At 33.8% G+C, this 21,352-nt stretch overlaps 2 protein-coding genes across 2 annotated transcripts in view; both read right to left on the bottom strand.

Annotated features, from left to right (window-relative positions):
- Positions 1-21,352, bottom strand: part of LOC129809774 (OTU domain-containing protein 7B-like) — a 142,609-nt gene that overhangs the window by 102,442 nt on the left and 18,815 nt on the right. The window lies entirely within an intron of this gene.
- Positions 1,208-20,851, bottom strand: LOC129809791 (helix-loop-helix protein delilah). The gene is made up of 2 exons (XM_055859883.1): positions 20,234-20,851; positions 1,208-7,034 (listed from the first exon to the last, which is right to left on the bottom strand). The coding sequence occupies exon 2, from the start codon at positions 6,980-6,982 to the stop codon at positions 6,086-6,088; it is 897 nt and encodes a 298-aa protein (XP_055715858.1). The 5' UTR covers positions 6,983-7,034; positions 20,234-20,851; the 3' UTR covers positions 1,208-6,085.

Genomic DNA, 21,352 nt, shown 5'->3' with positions numbered 1-21,352 from the left:
AAATATTTCGCGAAATCTAAGAAAACTTGGTAAATAAAGTCTTTTATGTGAGAAACCCTCAAAAAGTTTTGCGAAGTCCAGAAGATCAAGAAAACCACCAAGGGGTTATTCATAAGCAATTAGATTATCTCGAGTTCCTGGTTCCCCGAAATAAATTATGGGTTCCCTGAGTTCCCCGTAAGTTTCCTGAAAAATATATTGGTTCCCTGAAAAATGTATGGGGATTCTCCGGGTTCTCTGTGAGTTCCTTGCAAAGTTCTTTGAAAAACATATGGATTCCCCGTGGGTTCCCTGAAAAATATATAGAGTCCTGTGAGTTTCCTGCCTGTATTGGTTCCCCACGAGTTCCATGATTCCCTGCGCGTTCCCCGGGATCCCCGTGAGTTCCCCGGGTTCCCTAGACAAATTGACTCGAATTCCCAAAATGAATTTCCCTTTGGAAAAATGCACGTAAAACAAAAAAAAAAAGATTTTTTAAAGGCTTTTAATAAGTTCATTGAATATAGAAAGAAAATGAGAACAATTTCACGAAATCCGATGAAATTCATAAATATTTTCTAATTGAGAAAACTTAGCAGTTTTTATCAAATGTGAAAAACTTTCGAAAAATTTTGAAAAAACCAAGAAATCAAGAATAGATACATTAAACTAATTAAAAACCTAATTAAAAAGGTTTAAAAAAAAACAAAAAACTCAGAAAAACTTGAGAACAGTTTCAGGAAACCTAATAAAGTTCCTAAATATGTTAGGCAATCTAAAAAAAACCTTAGGAAACACTTTATTAAATCTGAGAAACCTTCAAGAAGTTTTACGAAACCCAAGAGATCAAGAAATGGCGCGAGAAACTAACAAGAATTTTTTAAAAAGTGTTTAGGAAATTCATAGAATTGAGAAAAACTTGAAAACAGTTTCACGAAAACTGAACAAACTTGAGAAATATTTCATAAAATGCCTGAAATCTTTTAAAAGTTTCGCGAAAACCAATCTAAGAAACATGAAACCCTTGTCAATGACATATTTGATTGACTTACCCCTTGATTCTTACCCATAGAACACGGCTGATCATCTTCTGTGATCTTCACGAATCACTGATCGATGATTGAATTGTTTTCTTCTCTATACCATCTCGAAGAGAAACTTCAATTTTTTCCAAGAAACTCTCTGGGAAGCCAACAATTCAATTTGATTTCATCAACTAAAAAGTATAAATGTTTCATAAATTTATTCTCAGCACATTTCTCTTTTTCTTTTAAATTAATATTTACATTAAATGTATAAAAATATATAATAATAAAAAACTTCTCGTGTAACTTAGATGATCTACAAAAAAAAAACAGAAAGAGGCTGAAATTGTCGTACAAAAGAGCTTAAAACAATCGTATAAAAACTTAGTGTCGTATTTCTCTTAAAATAAGATATCATCTTTTTTTTCTTGCACTTAAATCATAAAGGTAACAGTGAATAACAGAAGCACTATAAATTACCTCAAAAATGAGTCGATAGAGCGATAGAGAGGATTAGTTACAGAGATCATTGGAGTTAGCAAATGGCGTGAGTTTCTCAATGGGCATTCATTTGTATATTGTGAATTACAGGAAAAAAAAGAACAAGATATTCATGGAATGATTGAGAATTCAGGGAATTTTCGCCCAAGACATTCTTCACCTTCAATGTGGATTTTTCTTAGTGAGAAATATCTCGCAGGAATTTAGCAAATTTGTTGCTATTTAGGTCTCTGTGACTTATTCAATGAAGGATTTTTTTTCTAAAATCTTTCAACTTCTTTGCGCCACTGGAAGATACCTTTAGTTTGAGGCCAAAGAAAATATGCACACACACACCATGAGATTTTTCAGAGACAAACCACATTAATGCATAATTTTCCCAAGGGGTTGATGAGAAACTTTTAATTGGAACTTAAAGAAAATATAAGACTTTAAAAATTGAAATTTATAAAAGAAAAACAATTTTAAGAACCCAAGATTATCAATTTAGTTTAACAAAAAAATCCAATATTTATGGGTGCGGCACAGCTTTTAGATAAGGACAATTTCATGAAATCAAAGTTCGCATTCCTTTCTTTCTCACATGCCTTGCATAATGACTATCTCATTTTTTCGGACTCTAAATTCGATTGAGCTAAATTTAATTTAGTGTGATGTTCAAAAGAAGAAGAAGAAGAGTGCGAAAGAATCACATCAAGTTAGGTATGCAAAATTCGTGAGAAAGAAAGGGATTTGAATTTGGACTTCATGAAATTTTCCTGATCTAAAAGGTGTGCAGGAGCCATTATTTTTAAATTAAATAACCATTTAAACTTGAAAAAATAAAAACAAAAATTGCAATGGGTATTTTTTTTAAATATTCTAGAATTGAGAAAAATAAATTACCGTCATTTTTTAAATGAATTATTTTGTATTTGATATAAAATGGTATATTGATAATTTCTTTTCCAGTGTTTCTCTTTATTCGTCTTTCTCATAATAGAAATCACAATTACAATTTTGGATTTTAAATTTAATTCAAAATAGATTAAAATTGACAAATTTATTAAAATATTTCTTTTTTTTGTAAAATCAACAGGATCAGCGATTCGATCTTGAATGTTTTACAAAACAAATTATAGAAACTGTCATAGCAGCATACTTCAAATTTTTCCAAAAAAAAAATTGATACTATCATTTGTTTTCATTTTGTCATCTTAAAATTAGTTTGAACTAAATTGAATTTGTTACGACGTTCTAGAGAAGAAGAAGAAGAGTTTAAAATAGTGAGATAGACAAATGCAAAAAGTTTGAGTAAAAAAAAAAGAGATGTAAATTTCGACTCCATGAAAATTTCCTGAACTAAAAGGTGTACCGAAGCCATCAAGTTGACTCCTGATGACCAAAAATCGTTCGATTTTAACCTTATACTATTGTGTCACCGGTAACTTAAAAACAAATTTTTCCCTACTGTCATCTAAAGTTACTTTAGATCCAAAAAGTCAGAAAAGATGATATTTTTTCAACCCCAATTTTTGATCTACTGGTCCTTAAAGGTTTAAACAGTTTCACATCCGAATTTCTCTGTAATTCGGTTGACATTTCGGTCTTACATTCTCGAATTTGAGGGAGTTTACTGAATGTGGAATATTTTGGCTCAAAAATTGTGAAAAAATATGTAAAGCATTTTTTACGTTTCGTTCCTTTTAGTAGTTACATTTAGTTCCATAAAATATTTCAGTTCCATTTTGTATTCTGATTAGCTAAAGCGTGAAATCTGTGAAAGCTTTAGCCAATCAGAGAATGCGGTGAGATTGAAATATCTTATTGGATTAAATATTTTATTACACGTCAATAGTTCTCAATGTTTTCTAAAGGCCTCTAGACATTGAAAGTAATTTTCTTCAAAATCGTTTTTTTTTTAGGGAAAGTTCATGTAGTTCTGTAGGTGGAAACGTCAAAATTCTCTCAAAAATGCTGTTTACGAAGAAAATTGTTGCTTTAAAAATGGTAAGAAATTATCATGAAAAAGGAAAACTTTTAAGGCTTCCACTCCACACATTGGTTTTTTGACTGAAATCGTCTGCACTGCTGTAGATGTAAACGTCAAAATTCTGTCAAAAATGCTGTTTTTGAGGAAAATTTCTGCCTTGAAGATGGTCAGAAATTATCATGAAAAGGGAAAACTTTTAAGGCTTCCATTCCACACATTGGGAGTAATTTTCGTCAACAATTGTTTTTTTTTTGCATAAATTCGTATGCAGTGCTGTAGGGCGAAACGTCAAAATTCTGTCAAAAATGCTGTTTTTGAAGAAAATTGCTGCCTTAAAGATGGTAAGAAATTATCATGAAAAAGGAAAACTTTTAAGGCTTCCTCCACACATTGGGAGCAATTTTCGTCAACAATTGCTTTTTTAAAGGAAATCGTCTGCACGGCTGTAGGGGGAAACGTCAAAATTCTGTCAAAGCTACAGCATAACAGACGATATCCTTAAAAAAGGCATTTTTTGATGAAAATTCTTCTCAGTGTGTAGGGGCCTCTAAGCGACTTATTTCCTCTACACACTTGAAAAATATATGTCCATATTGAAGCAAATTCCCTGCGCTTGTGTAGGAGAAACTCCTCAATATGGACATAAATTTCTTTAGTGTGTAGAGGCCATTACTTCAAAATGTTCTATTTTGACGTAAATTTCTCTTCATGTGGTAGAGGGCTAAAGATACGTTTTTGGAACTTTTGATTTTCGAGCTAAACTTCCATTTTAATTGCTCATCAGCCCCCGGAATTTTCTGTCAATTCTCATGCATTCAGCTATCAGTGGCTTTAGATCATCTCCGATGGTGTTAGGATGGCAAAAAGACGAGTGGCTATTTGGTGTGCATACAATAAATCTCGGCTCGAGTTTGTGCGCAATTGAATTTTCTTATTAACGGTCGGTGACGTGTGTCAGCAAATACTTCTTAGGCATAGCATCCAAGAGCCATGTGTGGGTCTTTAGAGACAATGCTACATTTGAGAGAAGAACTTCATGGACAAATATGTCAAGTGATATTTTCCCAAGAGCCGTCGTGTAGTCGTGAATAGTCCAAGAGACTAATTGTATTCTAATAACTCTGTAATGAGCGCTTAATTGGGCGATTGACAGGGGATGACGCAAGAAAGGGGCTATAAATATGGCAATGATTTGTGCGCTAGAGAAACTCAAAATGCAGGCTTGTTTCATTAAATAAAATGGCACAATTGACAAATTAATTTAAAATTGAATTATGCGATTGCAGAAGGTGAAGGCAGGAATACGCACAAGTGTAACGAATTGAGGCTCAAGACAAAGCCATCTTGGAGCCTGGCATCGTGCAGGTCATGCTGGAAGAAAATGGATTTGTGTTTTGTCTAATATTGCAATTACCAGGCGTCATACAAAGTTCCTATATTAGGACTTGTTGTGCTTAATAGCTATTAATTTATTAAGTCTAAAAAAAGATATGCACAGATCGCTATGGACGAATTTAAATATTTCATCTTTAGTGCGAGATGCTAATTGCAAACTCAACGTTTTTAATTTCAATTCCTACAATCTTATTTACATGTTTTCATTTTCTCTTAAATATTATGAGACATCTAATTAAATTAATCGTATATGAAGAAGTGTGTAATAGTTTCTGCAATTACCTTACATTTTATGCATGTCCAATAATCCTATAAAATATTACAATTACTTGTGAGATAGACTACGATTTCGAAGGCCGGAAAGTTTTTATTTTTACTTCAATTTATTTCAATGCATTTGCAGATATGAAATAGAGATAGATGGACGATAGAAGTTTTAGTACGTGTGTTCAAATTGTTTTAGATGAGACACCATAGTATTTATTTATTTAAATTAGTTGAAAGAGAAATATGTATGGAAGAATTTAAGAGACATATAAAGTTAATTTAGAATCAAATTCCAAACAGACAATTGTGACTTAATCCTTGAAAAATTTTCTTATCCATTAAAATGCCATTTATTGTGCGATATTATTGGAACCGATATGTTGTCAATATGGATGACATTTTCAATTTTGCTATTCTCTTTTACTGTCTTCTGGCTATGACTCTTAAATTGGGTTAGAGCAGAAGGAGAAGTAGAAGAAGATAGTCTTAATGTGTGCTACAGGAGGAATTCAATCTATATCTGGCACTGTGAATTTATGTCTGAACTTTAGTTTTTCGTATTTCGAAATCAGGTTTCAAGGGTCAAAGTACCATTTTTGGCCACTTCTTCAATTACGGCCTATGACTTCATGCTTATTAATTTCTTTGCAGTAATTATGTGCTTTAAAGGTGGCCATATCAGATATCTCGATCCCCTCAATCGAAAGACGTTAACTAAATTCAGCCACTGTAAGATTGAACCCCTCAATCCCTTACAAACTACACAAAAAATTTCATTCGAAGTTTAGAGTGGAACTCAGGGATATGATCCCACTTTCCACTTAGTTAGCAATTTTGCTTTAGTATGACACAATGAGAATTTAAACCACATTATTTCACAAGATACACAATAATTAATAAATACGGGGTGGTAGGGGTATGGCCTATGTACAGGGAAATTGGTTCGTCACGTTAGGTAGATATCTAGGGCGGAATGTTCTGAGAAGCCTGAATGGATCCAGTCATCACCGAAGGGATCCAGATGCCCAAGTGGACTGAGGCAGGGCTCGGATAGTTGCAGGGATTCACTGTCTGATTCCAGGAAAAGACCTAGCTCGAGACTTTCGGTTGGGGTGCAATTGAAGGGCTTCATACTCTGACCAAGTGGACTGAGGCAGGGTTCGGACAGTTGCAAACTCTCACCGTCTGACTCAAGGATAAGTCCCAGATCGGCCGGACTGTCATCCATAGGTGGTGTGAGACAGGGACTGAGATCCTTTTTGAGCCTCTGCTGTTCCTTGGCACACTGACTCGATCGCTGGGTGACTTTGACACGATCCACTTCCATATCCTCAGGCTTGCAGTTATTGTTAACACTTAGGCTATTGTTATTGACTAAGAGGCTACTATCACTGGATACAGTTCGCGACAGACATTCGCTCAGCGTTCGGATGTACTTCATGGCTAGGCGTAAGGTGGTGATTTTCGTGAGTTTCTCATTGGAAGCTGAGGAGCAGGATGGTTGGATAGTACCGCACATTGAGATAGGGACACATTGCCTCAAACTCTCAAATGCACTATTAATCTCTCGCATTCGAGTTCGTTCTCTCGCATTAGCTGTTTTCCGACGATACTTGCTCAATGGGGCAGCCTTGGATTTTGGCTTCTCCCGGACACCCCTCAGCTCCGGCGACGAATTCCCCGAACTGTTTTGTGCTGCGGAATGTCGTGAATCCCGTTTCTGGCGCTGTCGCAGGGAATACTTTTCATTTTTCTTGGTGCTGTTGTTGTTGGTATCTGCGGCAGAGTCTGCCAAGGGTGACTGATCCAGAGCTACAGCCACTGTATCCGCCTTTCGATGCATCCTCGCCAAACGCGCGCAAAGTCCCTCAGTGTGTGTGTTTGTGAGCACGGATCTGGAAAAAGTGACAAACAACAAGACATCTTTAATTTAAATCACACTTCTTGCACGGTTGTTCTTTTAACTGTTGCGCAGATGCACTTAAAGGTGTGAATAAGACTTGAATTGAAATTCAAATAGTGCATTGAGTGAATTCTATTTGATACCCAACTTAAAGTTGTGGATTTGATGAAATTTTTCCTTTTCACACTTTCTTATGAAAGATTGGTATATGTGGGAATGAAGGTATAGGGCTGTCTCTTAAAATAAAATGTTCTCTATATACGATGTTCTAGAAATTTGAGGAATGGATTTTCTTCAAAAATTTCAAACGGATTTTACTTTACAAAAGTAATTAACAAAAATAAGAATTAAGAATAAAATCACCAAATATTTCACGTTAACTCCTAAAATAAGAGAACTGTGTCTATTTGTTCTCATTGGTCAAGTTTTCGGTCATAATTAATGTGGAAGATTCTTGAAGAATTAGACAAGATGGGACAGACACTTTTCCTAATAAAATAAAAATTCATTTTATCAAAATTTTAGTGTGACGGTACTTTTATCTCAGAAAGGTCGAAACGCATTGACTTTGTCTTATTTTTAATCTAACTAAAAGTAAATTTTTTCAATATTTCTTAATCATATTCTGTATCGTACTTAATGCTTCACAATAAGCCAAAAAGGAAGGAACAATACAGTGTTATAAGATCAATAAAGGTATTTAGGGCTGTCTCTTAAAATAAAACTTTTTGGAAATATTGCGTTATGTAATTTTGGTATGTTTGATTCATATTTCGCTGCACAAATATTTGTTTATGATGAACAAAGAAAGGCTTGTCAATAAAAACACGTAGAAGTTGAATAAAAACAATAAATTTAAAACAATAAAGATCTTGTTTTAAAAGACAGTCATTGTGATTTTCTTAAAAAAAAAAAATTAAGAAATATAAGACAAGTTTTAAAAAGATTATGAAAATTAGGGCTCCTGAATTGAAATTTAAAAGATTTGAACTTACTATTTTTTAGAATTTCCAATTCAGGATATAGATTTTATTTTAAGAGACAGCCCTATGTATGCTACAACAGGTTTGGTGATTAAAAAAAAGTTAAGAGTATCCGTCATTTGTTCATAAATATAAAAAACTGCTTGATTAAAAAAAAATGGAAAATTAAACCTGTCTTTCCAACTTTTTTCAAAATATCTAGATCTTATTTTAAGAGATAGCCCTTCGAAGCTTAACAATAAGGATGGTTCACTTGTTTCATTCATTTATTTTCTAATTAGAGTAGAGTGATACATGTTGGACATGGCTTGTTCCTTAATAAATACAGTACAAAATTTGTTTTTAAGCACAAGGAACCAAATTATAAAACTAAAGCATTAAAAATATCCAAATAAAAATGAAGTACTAAATTTATCAAGAAAAAAAAGCCTTGTCTAAATTGTACCATTGCATTGTCAAACTTGTACCACTTTATCCTACATTTACAGAAACTGTTAGAGGTCTATAAGGCTGCCTCTTAAAATAAGATCTCTATAATAAATTGGAAATTTTGAAAAATTTTGGAAACATAAACTTAAATTTTCCAGCTTTTTAATTAAATCCTCCGTTCCGAGAGTGTCTTATATTGAAGTTGACGGCAGAGTAAGTTAAAGGAGAGACTCCAGATCAAAAGAGATGCATTGGAGAGCAAAACTGGAGGGCCTGGCGAGGAGGAAACAAGTTTGTAGCATCGATTCAGTGTATCATGAGGAGAAATCAATTTGTTCGTATATACAAATTTATCCCGCTTCTCTTTTGCATTATTTATTACACACTGAATGTGTCAATCAAGTTATTTTATGCGACCTCTTAGCAACTTATTGAGAGACTCTTATGGATGGAGTGTTGCCTTAATTTAGAGCCTGTGCCCGTGTCAGACACTTCTCTGCAGACTTGTAACCCACCAACAACATACAAAAAATACCGAGAGACGATTTTAATTGGTGTGGCGATATGAGATCGTGTCAAATTGACTCAAAATATTGACCATAAAATTCAATATCGAACACGATCGCATTTTTTTCCTCTTTTTCGCTTCTTTATTGGTTCAGGAGAGATGTCTTGTGCGCAAAGACGCAATCCTCAAGACCTAATCAGAGATCGTAGATTAGAGAAGGAGTCCACTTGACTATTTTTTTTTGATTATTTATTGTGTACTCTAGAGGAATTTATTTCCAATTAATTTAAACAAATTGCTGAATAATTGATGAAAGAGCTGCCTCTCCTTCATGTCATTCCAGTTCTCGCGCAACATTGTTACACATTTCCCTGTTCAAGATCACACAATCTCAAATTTATTGTCACAGAAATTTTTAGTCAGTTAATATTTTTGTCACCTCTTGCGGTGATTAATTTTCTTCGGATCATGTTAAATTCCATCTACGCGGTACAAAACACAAATTTTCTGCTCCATCGAATACCTTCAGAAGCCATCTTACACATTTTGATGATTGTCTTTCGATGGCGATAATTGGTCTGTCTGCAGCAAATAAATTTATGAGGTGTGCAGGGGTATTTCATGAGAAATGCTGCTGCATAAAAACACAGAAAAAAATTGGGTATCGATTGCCGCAAGAGACACCAGAGACAAAATTTAAAGGATACTTTAATATCTCATTTTTCATCACTGAACAGTGGCTAAAAAATGCATATTGAGCATTTATAACGCTGTCGAAATCTTAATTCACAAGGGCCAATTACACCAAAAGCCAGATACAATGTTGAGAAATTCCTTTTGAATATTGTAATATGTTCTGTAGTTAATTTTGAGTAAATTAATTGAGGTTAATTTGTTTCACTTAAAATATCTTTCAAGTAAATTAGGTATAGGTGTGTCTCTTAAAATAAGATGTTTGTGATAAATTGAAAAAATTTAAAGTTTCGCCCAAAAATTTTTTAATCAAAATTTAGTTTTGTTTCCAAAGGTTCTTAATTTCTGAACAGTTGGAAATCCCACTTAATTTTAAAGCTGTTCATTAAATAATTAATTGTTCTTAGTTCCTAAACTTGAGTCTAAATTTCTCAGAGAATATTTGCAAAGAAAGGATAAAGAGACCTTAATTCAAACTCTCTTAATTAGTATATCTAACGTATGACTAGATAACTACAAAACCCAAACGTCTTTAATAAAAAAAACCTTGTACTTTTAATAAGAATTAGTGATTTATTATTATTTTGTCGTTAGGAATTTAACTAATATATCTTACTTCCAAAAAATAAGTGATACAACTAAAAAAACTAGAAATATATTTTTATTAAGTCAATAATTATGATGTCTTACGATATCTGGGAATATTGATAAGGTATTCAAGTTATGAATATCACAATCATCACAATGATCCAGTAATGTTGAGATTACAGATTTAATTAAATATAGAGCTTCTATAGTATTTTTCGTCTAAGCAATTAAAAATTTTGAAACTTTTGGAATTATAGGGGAAGGCTTTTAGGCTTCGCACTCACTCTCCCCTATAATTAATTTAACCTATAGAAATACATTTAAGTAGCTAGTCTTAAGTCATGCATTTCCTGAAAATTTAGGTCAGATTTATTAAATGAATATGGGACAAACATGACATGTTCGAAACTGTTTGTGCGAAGCCTGAAAGCACTCTTCAACTCCTGTGCAAATTCAGTCTATTTGATCATTTAGAAATTTAGATCGTTGTTACATTCTAAAGGAGCACAATTCTATAAGTTAGCCTTAAGATTTAAAGTAGAACAGTTTATTTGTTTTCACACACTGGTTTTGCCTTCTTTTATACAGTGAAGAGCACCGATAAATTCTATAAGCGTTTGCACTCAAAGATTACTTGTAATTAGAAAATGCCGCAAGGGGTGCCTTTTGTAATATACCTAATGAGCAAAGAGCAAATTTGAAGAAATGAAATGCACTTCAAAAACGTTTCTTGTTCTAATATACAAGTTGTAGAGAATTCTGATACTATGTATTTATCTAAGCAACTTTTACTAAAGTTACAGAATTGGTAAGACATACTAATTTTTAGTACTATATATCCATAAAGTTCTAGATCTGTTATTGATATTGTTATCTTAATTTTGTTTTGCCAATATTTCTGTTCTGGATAGCATCTCTTTCATAACGCTAATTTTAATATTTAGTTTTTTTTTAAAGTATTTTGATAAAAGCTATTTTCTCATTATTTACAAATTTTGGCCTGTTAGTTGTATTTATTATTCTCTTTGTCTTTTAATTAAAATTATGTTTTTTCGGACTTTAATGCCGTTATCCAATATGAATTTTGTTATTGATACTTCAGGATGATCTTTACTGATCCGATCTACCATGTCTAATCGGTGAGGACCATTTTTATACATTAGAATTAAATAAAATCTTGCGAACAGTAGGGGGTCAAAGTTATCCACGGAGGGCAGTCATCCGCATATACGGTAGTTAATATGGGTATTCCTCAATAGTTATGCTCTTTTAAGTATCTTACAATAAATAGTCCAACGATATGTTAATAGTCGACATTTAGTTAATCTAAATGATATAGATTTATTGATATTATATATTCGACAACATCGAAAAGTTATCATCAAAGATATCACCAGAGAAGATCACTTAATAAAAGTTCCTGTTGACATGAAAATGATTCAAATCCGGGATACTCGAAAGATAGGGAGAGTACTTTGCCACTTAACCCTTTATAGGGACACAGGCTCAAAATTTAGGGATCAGAAAAATTACTTTTTCTGATGTCTTATTAGAGCAAGGCGTGGCTTTAGGAAGCCGTATGATTCTTTTTTGGGACAATGGTGTCCTATCGTCCTTATAGGATTAAGAAGGTTAATAAAATGAGTGTCTCTTTTATATAATATAGCAATATTTATAAGCTATGCTCTATATTTTTAGTATAATCTGACAACTGCAAGATGTTTGATATTTTAATCTTAGCTTAAACGTGCTTAAGGTTTTTGGTTTATCTTAAGGTTTGTAATTATTCTAAGGTTTCTAATTAGTCAGTAAGGAAGATTTTTGAAAAAACTTTGAAAGCAAATCTAAACAGAATTCAAAAAATCATTGTAATTGCTTCTTGTTTTGGAATTCTAGACCTTCAAGAACTAGGCTAAACCTCAAGTAACAAAGGAATTTGATATTTTTAAAGTTTCAGAAAGTTTTCTTTATTCAAATGATGCAGATGACTTATACAACATGAGAAAGAGCATTTCCACTGTTTGGCTTTGGAGGTTGGTTGCCACAACGCTAAGACGGCGGTGGACGCAAACTTTGCTTTCTGATAACAATTTATATTTTTATGCATTGATTTTATTTTTGCTTTTAAGAGCACCTGGTCAAAAGTATTGTTTGTTTTTTTAATAAATATTAAAATAATAAATAATAATAATAATAAAATTAAAGTCTATATTAGAGAATACAAATCAATCTTGGTGTTCTAATCTAATGATTTATTTTGAATTGAAGAGGGTATTAGAAAAATCTGACACAGAACTTCAAATTAAACCAATCAGACTTTAGTAGTTGAACTCTTAACTTAAGAGATTTTCTTAAAGAATTTTTAATTAGTTATTTTTTTATAAATAGACTAATTTCCCTAAAGTGTACAATGTATTCTACAATTGTTAAGTTATCAAATAGTCTGTCGGGTCAATCCTAATCACTATCACGGATTAGAATTGAATTATATTCTAAATTTTTCTTTCCATCGTCGTGGCGACATTACTTGTAGCCAGTCGTTGGATATGACCTCGTCGCAATTTTTGTCAGAAAAATGTGATTTTCGGTCATACCGCATCTACACTTTCAATTTTGAGGTTTTTCGAGATCATTTTATGACAAATAGTGAAGTTTTTTTTACGAAAAAGCCGCCACTCTGTGTACATATAGGACTATAATAAAATATTGTTTTAGTTTATAATCAAGGTACATCTAGGAAGTTTATTTAAGGAGTTCTGCAGAACTCTTGAATTCTTCAGGTGGAGATAAACATGAAAAGATCAGAAGTTCTTAATCCTTTAACGACGAGACAATTTTCGCTGACCGAAAATCAGCAACAAACATGAAACCGATAAACAAAATCAGTAATAGGTCTTACATCTAACCTTAGAAAATCCAACAAATTCTGATTTGTTGTATTTTTTGTGTCTATGAACGATAGGGACAAAAATAGCCCAAAAATAAAAAAAAAAATCTGACAATACCAATGAATGATATATTTCACTCTAATGAAAAATATTATGTTTGAGTATTGTAGTTTCTTTTACCAAAAGGGTTTTGCTTAAAAAAAATTGGAAATAATTAAAATCAATTTTCAATATGAGAATTTAAAAATTCGTCATTTTTTAGCTTAAAAATTTACTATATAGAAAATAGCTGTAGACATGCAAAAAATATCCGAGATTCCTTCAACCAACTACTTTGTAATTACGAACAAACTTAAGAAAAGAATAACTTTAGGTAGTCAGGAAAAATTATTTTCTTTATGGGACACCGGTGTTCCAATTGTCCTCGAAGGATTAAGAAGTATAATCCTGTTTCCGAAGGCTTTCGATTTGTAAATAACGATCAATTTTAGTGATTTTTCAATATTCAATTAATTAATTGCTTTTACTACACAATTCTATATCAAAATTTGCTAAAAAAATATTGAATGATAGAAAATTAGGTCACATGGCTTAACTTTATGCATCCCAGAGATTCATTACTCATATAGTGATAAAAATTTCAACTCGGATACAATGTTGTGATTTTTTTTTTAAATTTACGCAACAGTTATTGATAAAATCAGACAGAGGACTTCCAATACAACTTGGACAGAGTGTTAAATAGCAGAAGCAGTAAACGTGGGGTAGATTTTCAAGAACTTGACAAAAGAGAAAAAGCCATAAAAGTATAGAGGAAAATCCACTTTGTGTATGCAAGAGAAATGAAAAATCGATGAAATCTAACAATAATAAGACTTACATGGGATTTCATGACAAGAGAGACAACACAACAAGGCGAGTCAACGGTTGTGATACAAAATAAATTGATCACATTGTAGGTAGTTGGGTGAACATAGCACATTATATTGAAAGTGTATGGGATGGTGTGGATGAATACCAAAAAAAAAGAGTATAAATGCGGGAAAAAGTGAATTCACCTCCAATTGGAATTGTATGTTTTGAATTTTATACACACATTACAATAATGGCATGTAAAGCAACAAGGGAGGTGAACAATTTCACGGTGTCTGAATTCAAAAGTGCTTCTTATTAAAATGATTTTTCTTCATTCGCCCAATGTCTCGCGCTTCCTTCTGCCTTTGCCACAAGATTTATGACCGTTGAACCACTAAATTGTTTGTCTTCCAGGTATTATCACTGTGCCACAATATTCTGTTTTTAAATTTTACAAACTTTATTTCCCCAAGATTGATTTATAACAGCGGTGTGGCTCATTAACATTGTTGTTCTTCAGATTTTGAACGTGATCTCGTTTTTTTTATTATTATTGTTGTTCATGGGATATTCTTGCAGACAGAACATGACAATTATTGTGCGTTGATTACTGCAATTTTTGATGATTACTAAAAATAACGAGTTTACTTGAAAATTCACAGCTGGAGATCAACTTAAACTCCCCCGCGATTGCAAATAAGAAGCATTTCTTTGAGCATGCAGCATATGCATGGTTCGTGTCTACTCTAAAGGCATTTCTGTGTGATCTTTTTGTGAGAAAATTGATTCACTTTCGAACGCTTTAAACTAAAATCTATTAATTTATGTCCTCTCCCCCGGTTCTCTTGCCCTTTTTTCATTATCAATTTAATTGGAAAGGGAACTAATTGGAGAAACTCTCTTTATACAGAAAATTAATAGGAGATTATTGAGTTCTATTCACACAAAAAAGAGATCGCTACAGTGGTAACAAAAATTTATAAATTTAATTACTTTCGACAAGCAATAATTTAATAGTGTCGCTTTTCATGTTGAACAGAAATTCTCTTCTCTTCTTTTTTTTTCGTACACAATATGTGCGATGATGAAGATGATCGTGAGTTATTTTCCAGTTCATAACTTTTTTTGTCGTTTATCCACGCGATCAGCCTGAACTTCGAGATGTCACATGTAGACCAAAAAGACGTGGTACAAGAAGATTCAGGAAGAAAAAAAAGAACGATCAATTTGTTCCATGCATACATATTAATTTTGTTGAAAAGTGTGAAAAATTGAGACCCGTATCGCATTGAATCTCAGTTGATATGTGAATAGTCATTTACTGAACATAAATTTAATCACATGAGAGCGATCGCATATACTTATGACAGAACATAATTTTTTCCCTGGCGATCAATATGTCTCCACCATTGGGGCAAATTCGAACAGATCAACTTGGGAGATAAATAACTTATTGAACAGCACATACAAGAAGCGACTGCATTGAATATTAATTAGTAGAGTCGATTGCGGCGTCCAAATGACCAAGAGATGATCGAATTTCACGTGGACAGATCACCACGCGATCGCCACGAAAATTCTGTTAAATTGACGATGGTATGAGCCTAAAGTACAAAACAATATACTCGTCGATATTTAAATTATGATCACGTCTTTTATGGTCATTAAAAGGTGGTGAATTGTGGCGATCTCCTTTTGACAAAAGCACACGATCATTTTGGTCACAGAGTGACGGCATCGTCAGATGGCGGGGAAAAAAAGGCAAGAAGAACCACCGATGTAATGTTGTATGTACAAACATGACGGCGGGAAAAAAAGGTAAATTGATATTTTTCACACGAACCACTGCATAATAGTTAAACACTCCGCCGTGTTGCCAAGAAAATTGATAGAGTTTGTCTTTTGCACACAGAATTTAACATGATCCAGAAACATTTGCTTAGGCACCACGCAACATCGCTGTAAATAATTTTTCTGACTGGAACCAAGGGGTGGGCAAGTCTGCTTATTAAGGGACATGAGGGTTGGGATCGGTCGATCACGATTACAGATCGGGGTCAATCAGCTGATTGGAGTAATAGTCTTGAGTCTGTAAGCTAAACAGATCTGTGTTGATCAGACTGATCAACACAGATCTGCGAATTACAGTAATCAAACAGTGCCGATCTTCTAACTAGATTGACTAATCGGCAACTATTAGCCGATCACGGTAACTAATCGGCACCTATCATTTGCTCAGAGTAACCAACCAGGATCTATCAGGAATCAGATTGAGAATTTACATATTAAGCAGATCAGGTACGGTAACAAGCACGGTAACTAAATGACGACGATCAGCTAATTGCAGTCACAGATCGTCCTCGATCATCTAATAAAACTGACCTATTGGCGCCGATAGGCCAATCACGGTGACTAATTTGCAATAATAATTTGGTTACAGTGGCAGATCGGCATCGATCAGCCGATTAAGAATAGTTAATCCTGTCGATGAATCACAGTTTGATTACCGCTAATCAGCTGATCGCGGTGCTTAATCGGCGCCGATCTTCTAATCAGATAGATTTATCGACCCCGATAAGCCAATCACGGTGACTAATTTGCAATGATAAGTTGGTTACAGTGACAGATCGGCGACGTTGAGCTGATCAGGAGTACAGTAGAACCCCGCTATAGCCCATCGCTCTATAATCCACAATTTATCGACCGTTGATTTCAAAACACTGATTTTAAGTTAGGTTATGTTTTTTAGTACGCTACATGCAATGTTGTCATAATTATTTTAATATTTTTGGCCAACTTTTAGTTGTGATAATTGTGATCCATAATGAAGAGAGCGAGGACAAGTACCACAATCGCAAACACATTAAGAAATGACATGGACTATAGTGCGACCCAAGTGTCAAATCTGGAACCAAATATGGCCTATAGTAAATACTACTGTAAATAACTCGGTGCCTATCGACGACGAATCAAACACCCTGATCATCACAAATCAGTCGATCACGGTAATTAATCGGAGTTTATAATTTGATCAGTGTGATTTATCGGCGCCGATAAGCCAGTTACGATAACTGATTGGCAACGATCAGCTGATTGACGCTAAATCAGCGCTTAGCATTCAATAAGATTGACCCACCATCGCTTATCAAACGATTAAGTTAAGTTACTGATGCCGATAGTCTGGTCTGAGTGACAGATCGGCGCCAATCTGATGATCAAGAATCATTAACCTAGCTTTTGTCGTTGAACCAAATTGACTGATCATTGTAAATCAGCCGAACACTAATCGGTAAGTAATCGGCGCCGATCATCTGATCAGTGTAACTTATTGGCGCCGATAAGCCGATCACATTATCAAATGCGCGACGACGATCAGCTGATTACAGTAACAGATCGGCAACGATCACTTGATCATATTAACAGATCGGCGTCGATTAGCTGATTTTTCACTCTCGATTCACTCAAACATTCGTCTATTGTCTAGCTGGAACTTTGACTGATCATCACAAATTAGCCGATCAGCTGAACACATTAACAGATCGGCACCGATCAGCTGATTTACCATTCCCTATTCACTCAATAATCACACTTGTCTGCCCCTAGCTGGAACTTTGGAGGTTGCTTTATTTTTAAGAGATTATGTCGTTGAAGATCGCGATTACTGATCACCTGATTGAGGATCACCGAGTGACAATCGCGGCATGTTTTACAAATACACTGAGATTGCATCTGATCACTGAGCCGAGACAGAACCGAGGGACATGGCAAAGGGCAAAAATCTCGATCATCTTTTTTGTCCTGGTGTGTTTCTTTGGTTTCCCGAAACACGATCGCGATCACTGTGCCAATCGCAAATCGGGCGACAGATCAGTGATATTGTGTTGTCAGTATGATGTAAATTGCAAATAATGCATCGTCCACCGTTGAATTGTTTGCTTAGAGGAAAATATTTGCTTATTTGATTGATTTGATTGTCATGTTATTAGCATGTGGCATTAAATAAGTAGCAGAAACGTGTTTATTGCCATTTAATGAATGAATTGTTGCTCAAATACTGTGTGAAGGGTATAAATGCAATATTGGTATTGAACATAAAACTTCTTTTGATTTATTGCCAACAATTTTTCACCACTTTTCCCCCATACACAGTGAACCGATCACTTAGTTGATCGAAATTGCAGATCACTTGAATTATTCTTTTCTTCAGAATTTTTTCTTTTGTAATCTTGCAATCAGGTTGTGCAAATTTTCTTGATCTTCAATCGATCGCAAAAGTCACAATTCGTCATCTTTTATTTTATGACACACAAAAATTTTATTGAAAAAGAGCCACTAAAAATTCATTCGTATTTCCCGGAGTTGATTTTCTGCATGATTCTCTTTTGAGGGATCTTTTATGCTTTTGTGTTCTCATTTTTCTTTTTTGCCTACTCCCATATCACGTTTTCACTCTTTTTGCCATTTTATGCTCAAGTATAAATAATAATTAGTACTTGAACAAGATCTTCAGATTGTTTAACAAAATGTAAAACAATGTAGATAAATTATTTATGATTCATTTAATATTTTTACCATGGAAAAAAAAGCCAAAGTCTTTTCTTGTGTTCTTCCACTTTGCCCCTTTGCCTGGTCTTAATTTACTTAAGAACTATGCTAAAGTACTCAACGAGATTGCGATCGTAGGGTTTCTTTGACCCTTCTTGCCAATTTTCATTATTTAAGATAAATAAATAAATTTTTAATTGCACAGCAAATTAAAATTCGCATAACTATTTTAAGATGTTTGTTGTGAAATTAGTTTAATTTTAAATTTTGCATAATATTGCTTAATATCGAAATTTTTTTTAAGTTTTATTCGTATTTAAAAACGTTTTTAGTTTCGAACATGCAACGACTACATAACTTTTGTTTCGCATTTAACTAAAAACGAATTATCTTAGTTTCACATTTTAATAAAAATATGTAATTTATTCATAATCGTTGAGTTTTAAATTTCACTAAAAGTAGATAACATTTTTTTGTTGTAATGTACCTTTAAAAAAATAAATTTATTTAAATTATAAATTTGTAATTTTAAGTAAGGATTATATTGAAGGGGCAAGGGAAAGTACTCTCCCTTCGAACGTTCATGCCTTGGAATAATGTGAATTTTCTTTTATTTTTCTTAAAAGACTTGTACATTTTTATTAAATATATCATCAATTATTAATGATTGCATAATAATGTAATTCTCTTAGAGAAAATAAAAGAAATTCATATTATTCAAAGGCATGAACGTTCGAAGGGAGAGTACTTTCCCCTATTTTAAGTTTTTCATTTTTTAGTAAGGTCTTTTGAAATTCGTATTTAACAGAAGGTAATAATTATTATTTTACAAAATATGTTTTACTTTCGTTTTTCGAAAGATGCGTAATTACTGCACTAAATCAAAGAAGGATTAGTACGTTTGCTACACGTTTTACGACATTAAAAACAGATATTTATTCAGGTTTTAATTTTTATAAAATATGGTTTGTATCGTGTTTTTCTAAAAACATTTTGATTCCGAATTTTATTAGTTCCGTATTTGACTTATCCAATGAAAGTTTCCGTATTTTGCTAAAATGTGCTTTTCAATTTCTGCACTAATATCCAAAATGCATATTTTTTCTTCTAAATTTCCCTAAAAATACGCAATTTAAGGTTCATTTTATTCAAAACCGTTTTTGTTTCGAATTTGACTAGTTCCGCAAATGCGTATTTTTTCGTATTTCACCAGAAACTGTCCGATTTAACAATTTCTGTTTTTACTTGGTTAACAAAATTTTTTTCGTGTATTTTTACAAGTGGCGGAAAGTGGTAAAAAAGGTGGCGAAAAGCGGTAAATTTGCTATATGGGGTTGAATATCACTGTGAACATTTCCATTTATTTTGCATGTTTATTTATTTTTCGGGGCTTGGCACTGAGTTAAAAAAAAACGGAGGGAAGCCCAAAGTGAAGAAATATGAAGTGATCGTTTATTGTGATGTTTTATGGTGTGTTAAGTTTTAATGAATTTTTTGGTTCGATTGAAAATTTTTATAGGAGTCTACATGCATTGGGTTCCATCAGGCTGTAGGCTCATAAAAATGCAAATATTTGCAGAATGTGTGAAATAGAGCTTTGGCACTTGTTCTTGCACATGCCCTTCGTCTATGTACAAAAACAGGGAGGATCACTGATTATTGAGACTATCTCTTATACTATTTCTTTTTTAAAGTTAATCACCTTTGAGTTTAATTAATCCACAAGTTGCAGAGGCTGGATGTTGGGAGGTGTTATCCAAAAGAAACAGTTTTTGTAAGTCACTTTTGTGTGATCTTCATTCGATCATTAGGCAAAAACTTTTCACATGTACAATCCACGATTGAGAAGTTTGGTGGAGAGTTTTTAGGATCGTTTTACTTGATCACGACACTCAATGGCAACAATATTAATCCACCGACGGTGCCCCATTGACCCAATGCGATCTCGATCGGGTGGGCAGTTCATGAACACAAATGATTCTTGCGATGCACATCCACTTCATAACTCCTTCTTGCACGGCTGAGGGTAGCAATCTCAGTAAGAATCTCTCACGTTTCCACAAATGTTCTTAAATTTCTAAAAAAAACCAAAGCTCTATAAACAGTAAGAATCTGTCTCAAAATTTTGGGATACAGCTGATATGACTTGTGATGGTGTGATATTTTAAGGATTTTTTTTAGGATGGTTTTAAAAATAAAATTTGTTAAAGATCGATTCGTTCGTTCTCTTCTGGGTTAGCAGGAGAGATGGGGTATTTGTGTTTTCAGGCTCTTCTGTGCGTCTTCTCAACTCGAGTGCCGAGTTGAAACTGAGAAAAATCTGTGAGCTCCAACTGCGTGGTCGCAGAGTATTTTGTTGGGGCAATCATTGGAGTCTGGTTGCGGCGGCGGATCTCGATGGCGGGGACCACGCTCAACACACACACAATCCCACACTCACCTCAACACTGGCTAAAGATGATCAATTCAGCGATCGTGAGCTCGTGGGGAGATCGCGAGAGAAATGCAACTCCAAAGGCCGAGGAAAGAGTGAAAATTGGTGAAAGAATCATCTCTTTTTGTTCCGCCGATCATTTCGGGGAGGGCGCTCTGGTGATTCAGAAGTGGGACGATAAGATCACAAGAGACGCGCTTAAGAAGGGGGAATACGCGATCAAGCTTTAGCGCGCGTCTTCAGAGATCATCATGATCAAAAACGGTGTAATGTGAGAATGATTCGTACAATTCGCATACTGTGAATGACTAATTCCCCGGGTGATCATTTGACCCCGCGAGACGGGTGCGGGAGTGGCTTCTTGTCAATCTCCGACTGTAGTCCCCT

Source organism: Phlebotomus papatasi, chromosome 1 (genome assembly GCF_024763615.1).
Source record: "Phlebotomus papatasi isolate M1 chromosome 1, Ppap_2.1, whole genome shotgun sequence".
In the NCBI taxonomy this organism is placed as follows: Eukaryota; Metazoa; Arthropoda; class Insecta; order Diptera; family Psychodidae; genus Phlebotomus; species Phlebotomus papatasi.
This window is presented reverse-complemented; position numbering and strand designations above follow the sequence as displayed.

Coding starts and splice junctions, on each gene's coding strand:
- LOC129809791 (XM_055859883.1), bottom strand. CDS start 6,982: ATGCATCGAAAGGCGGATACAGTGGCTGTAGCTCTGGATCAGTCACCC.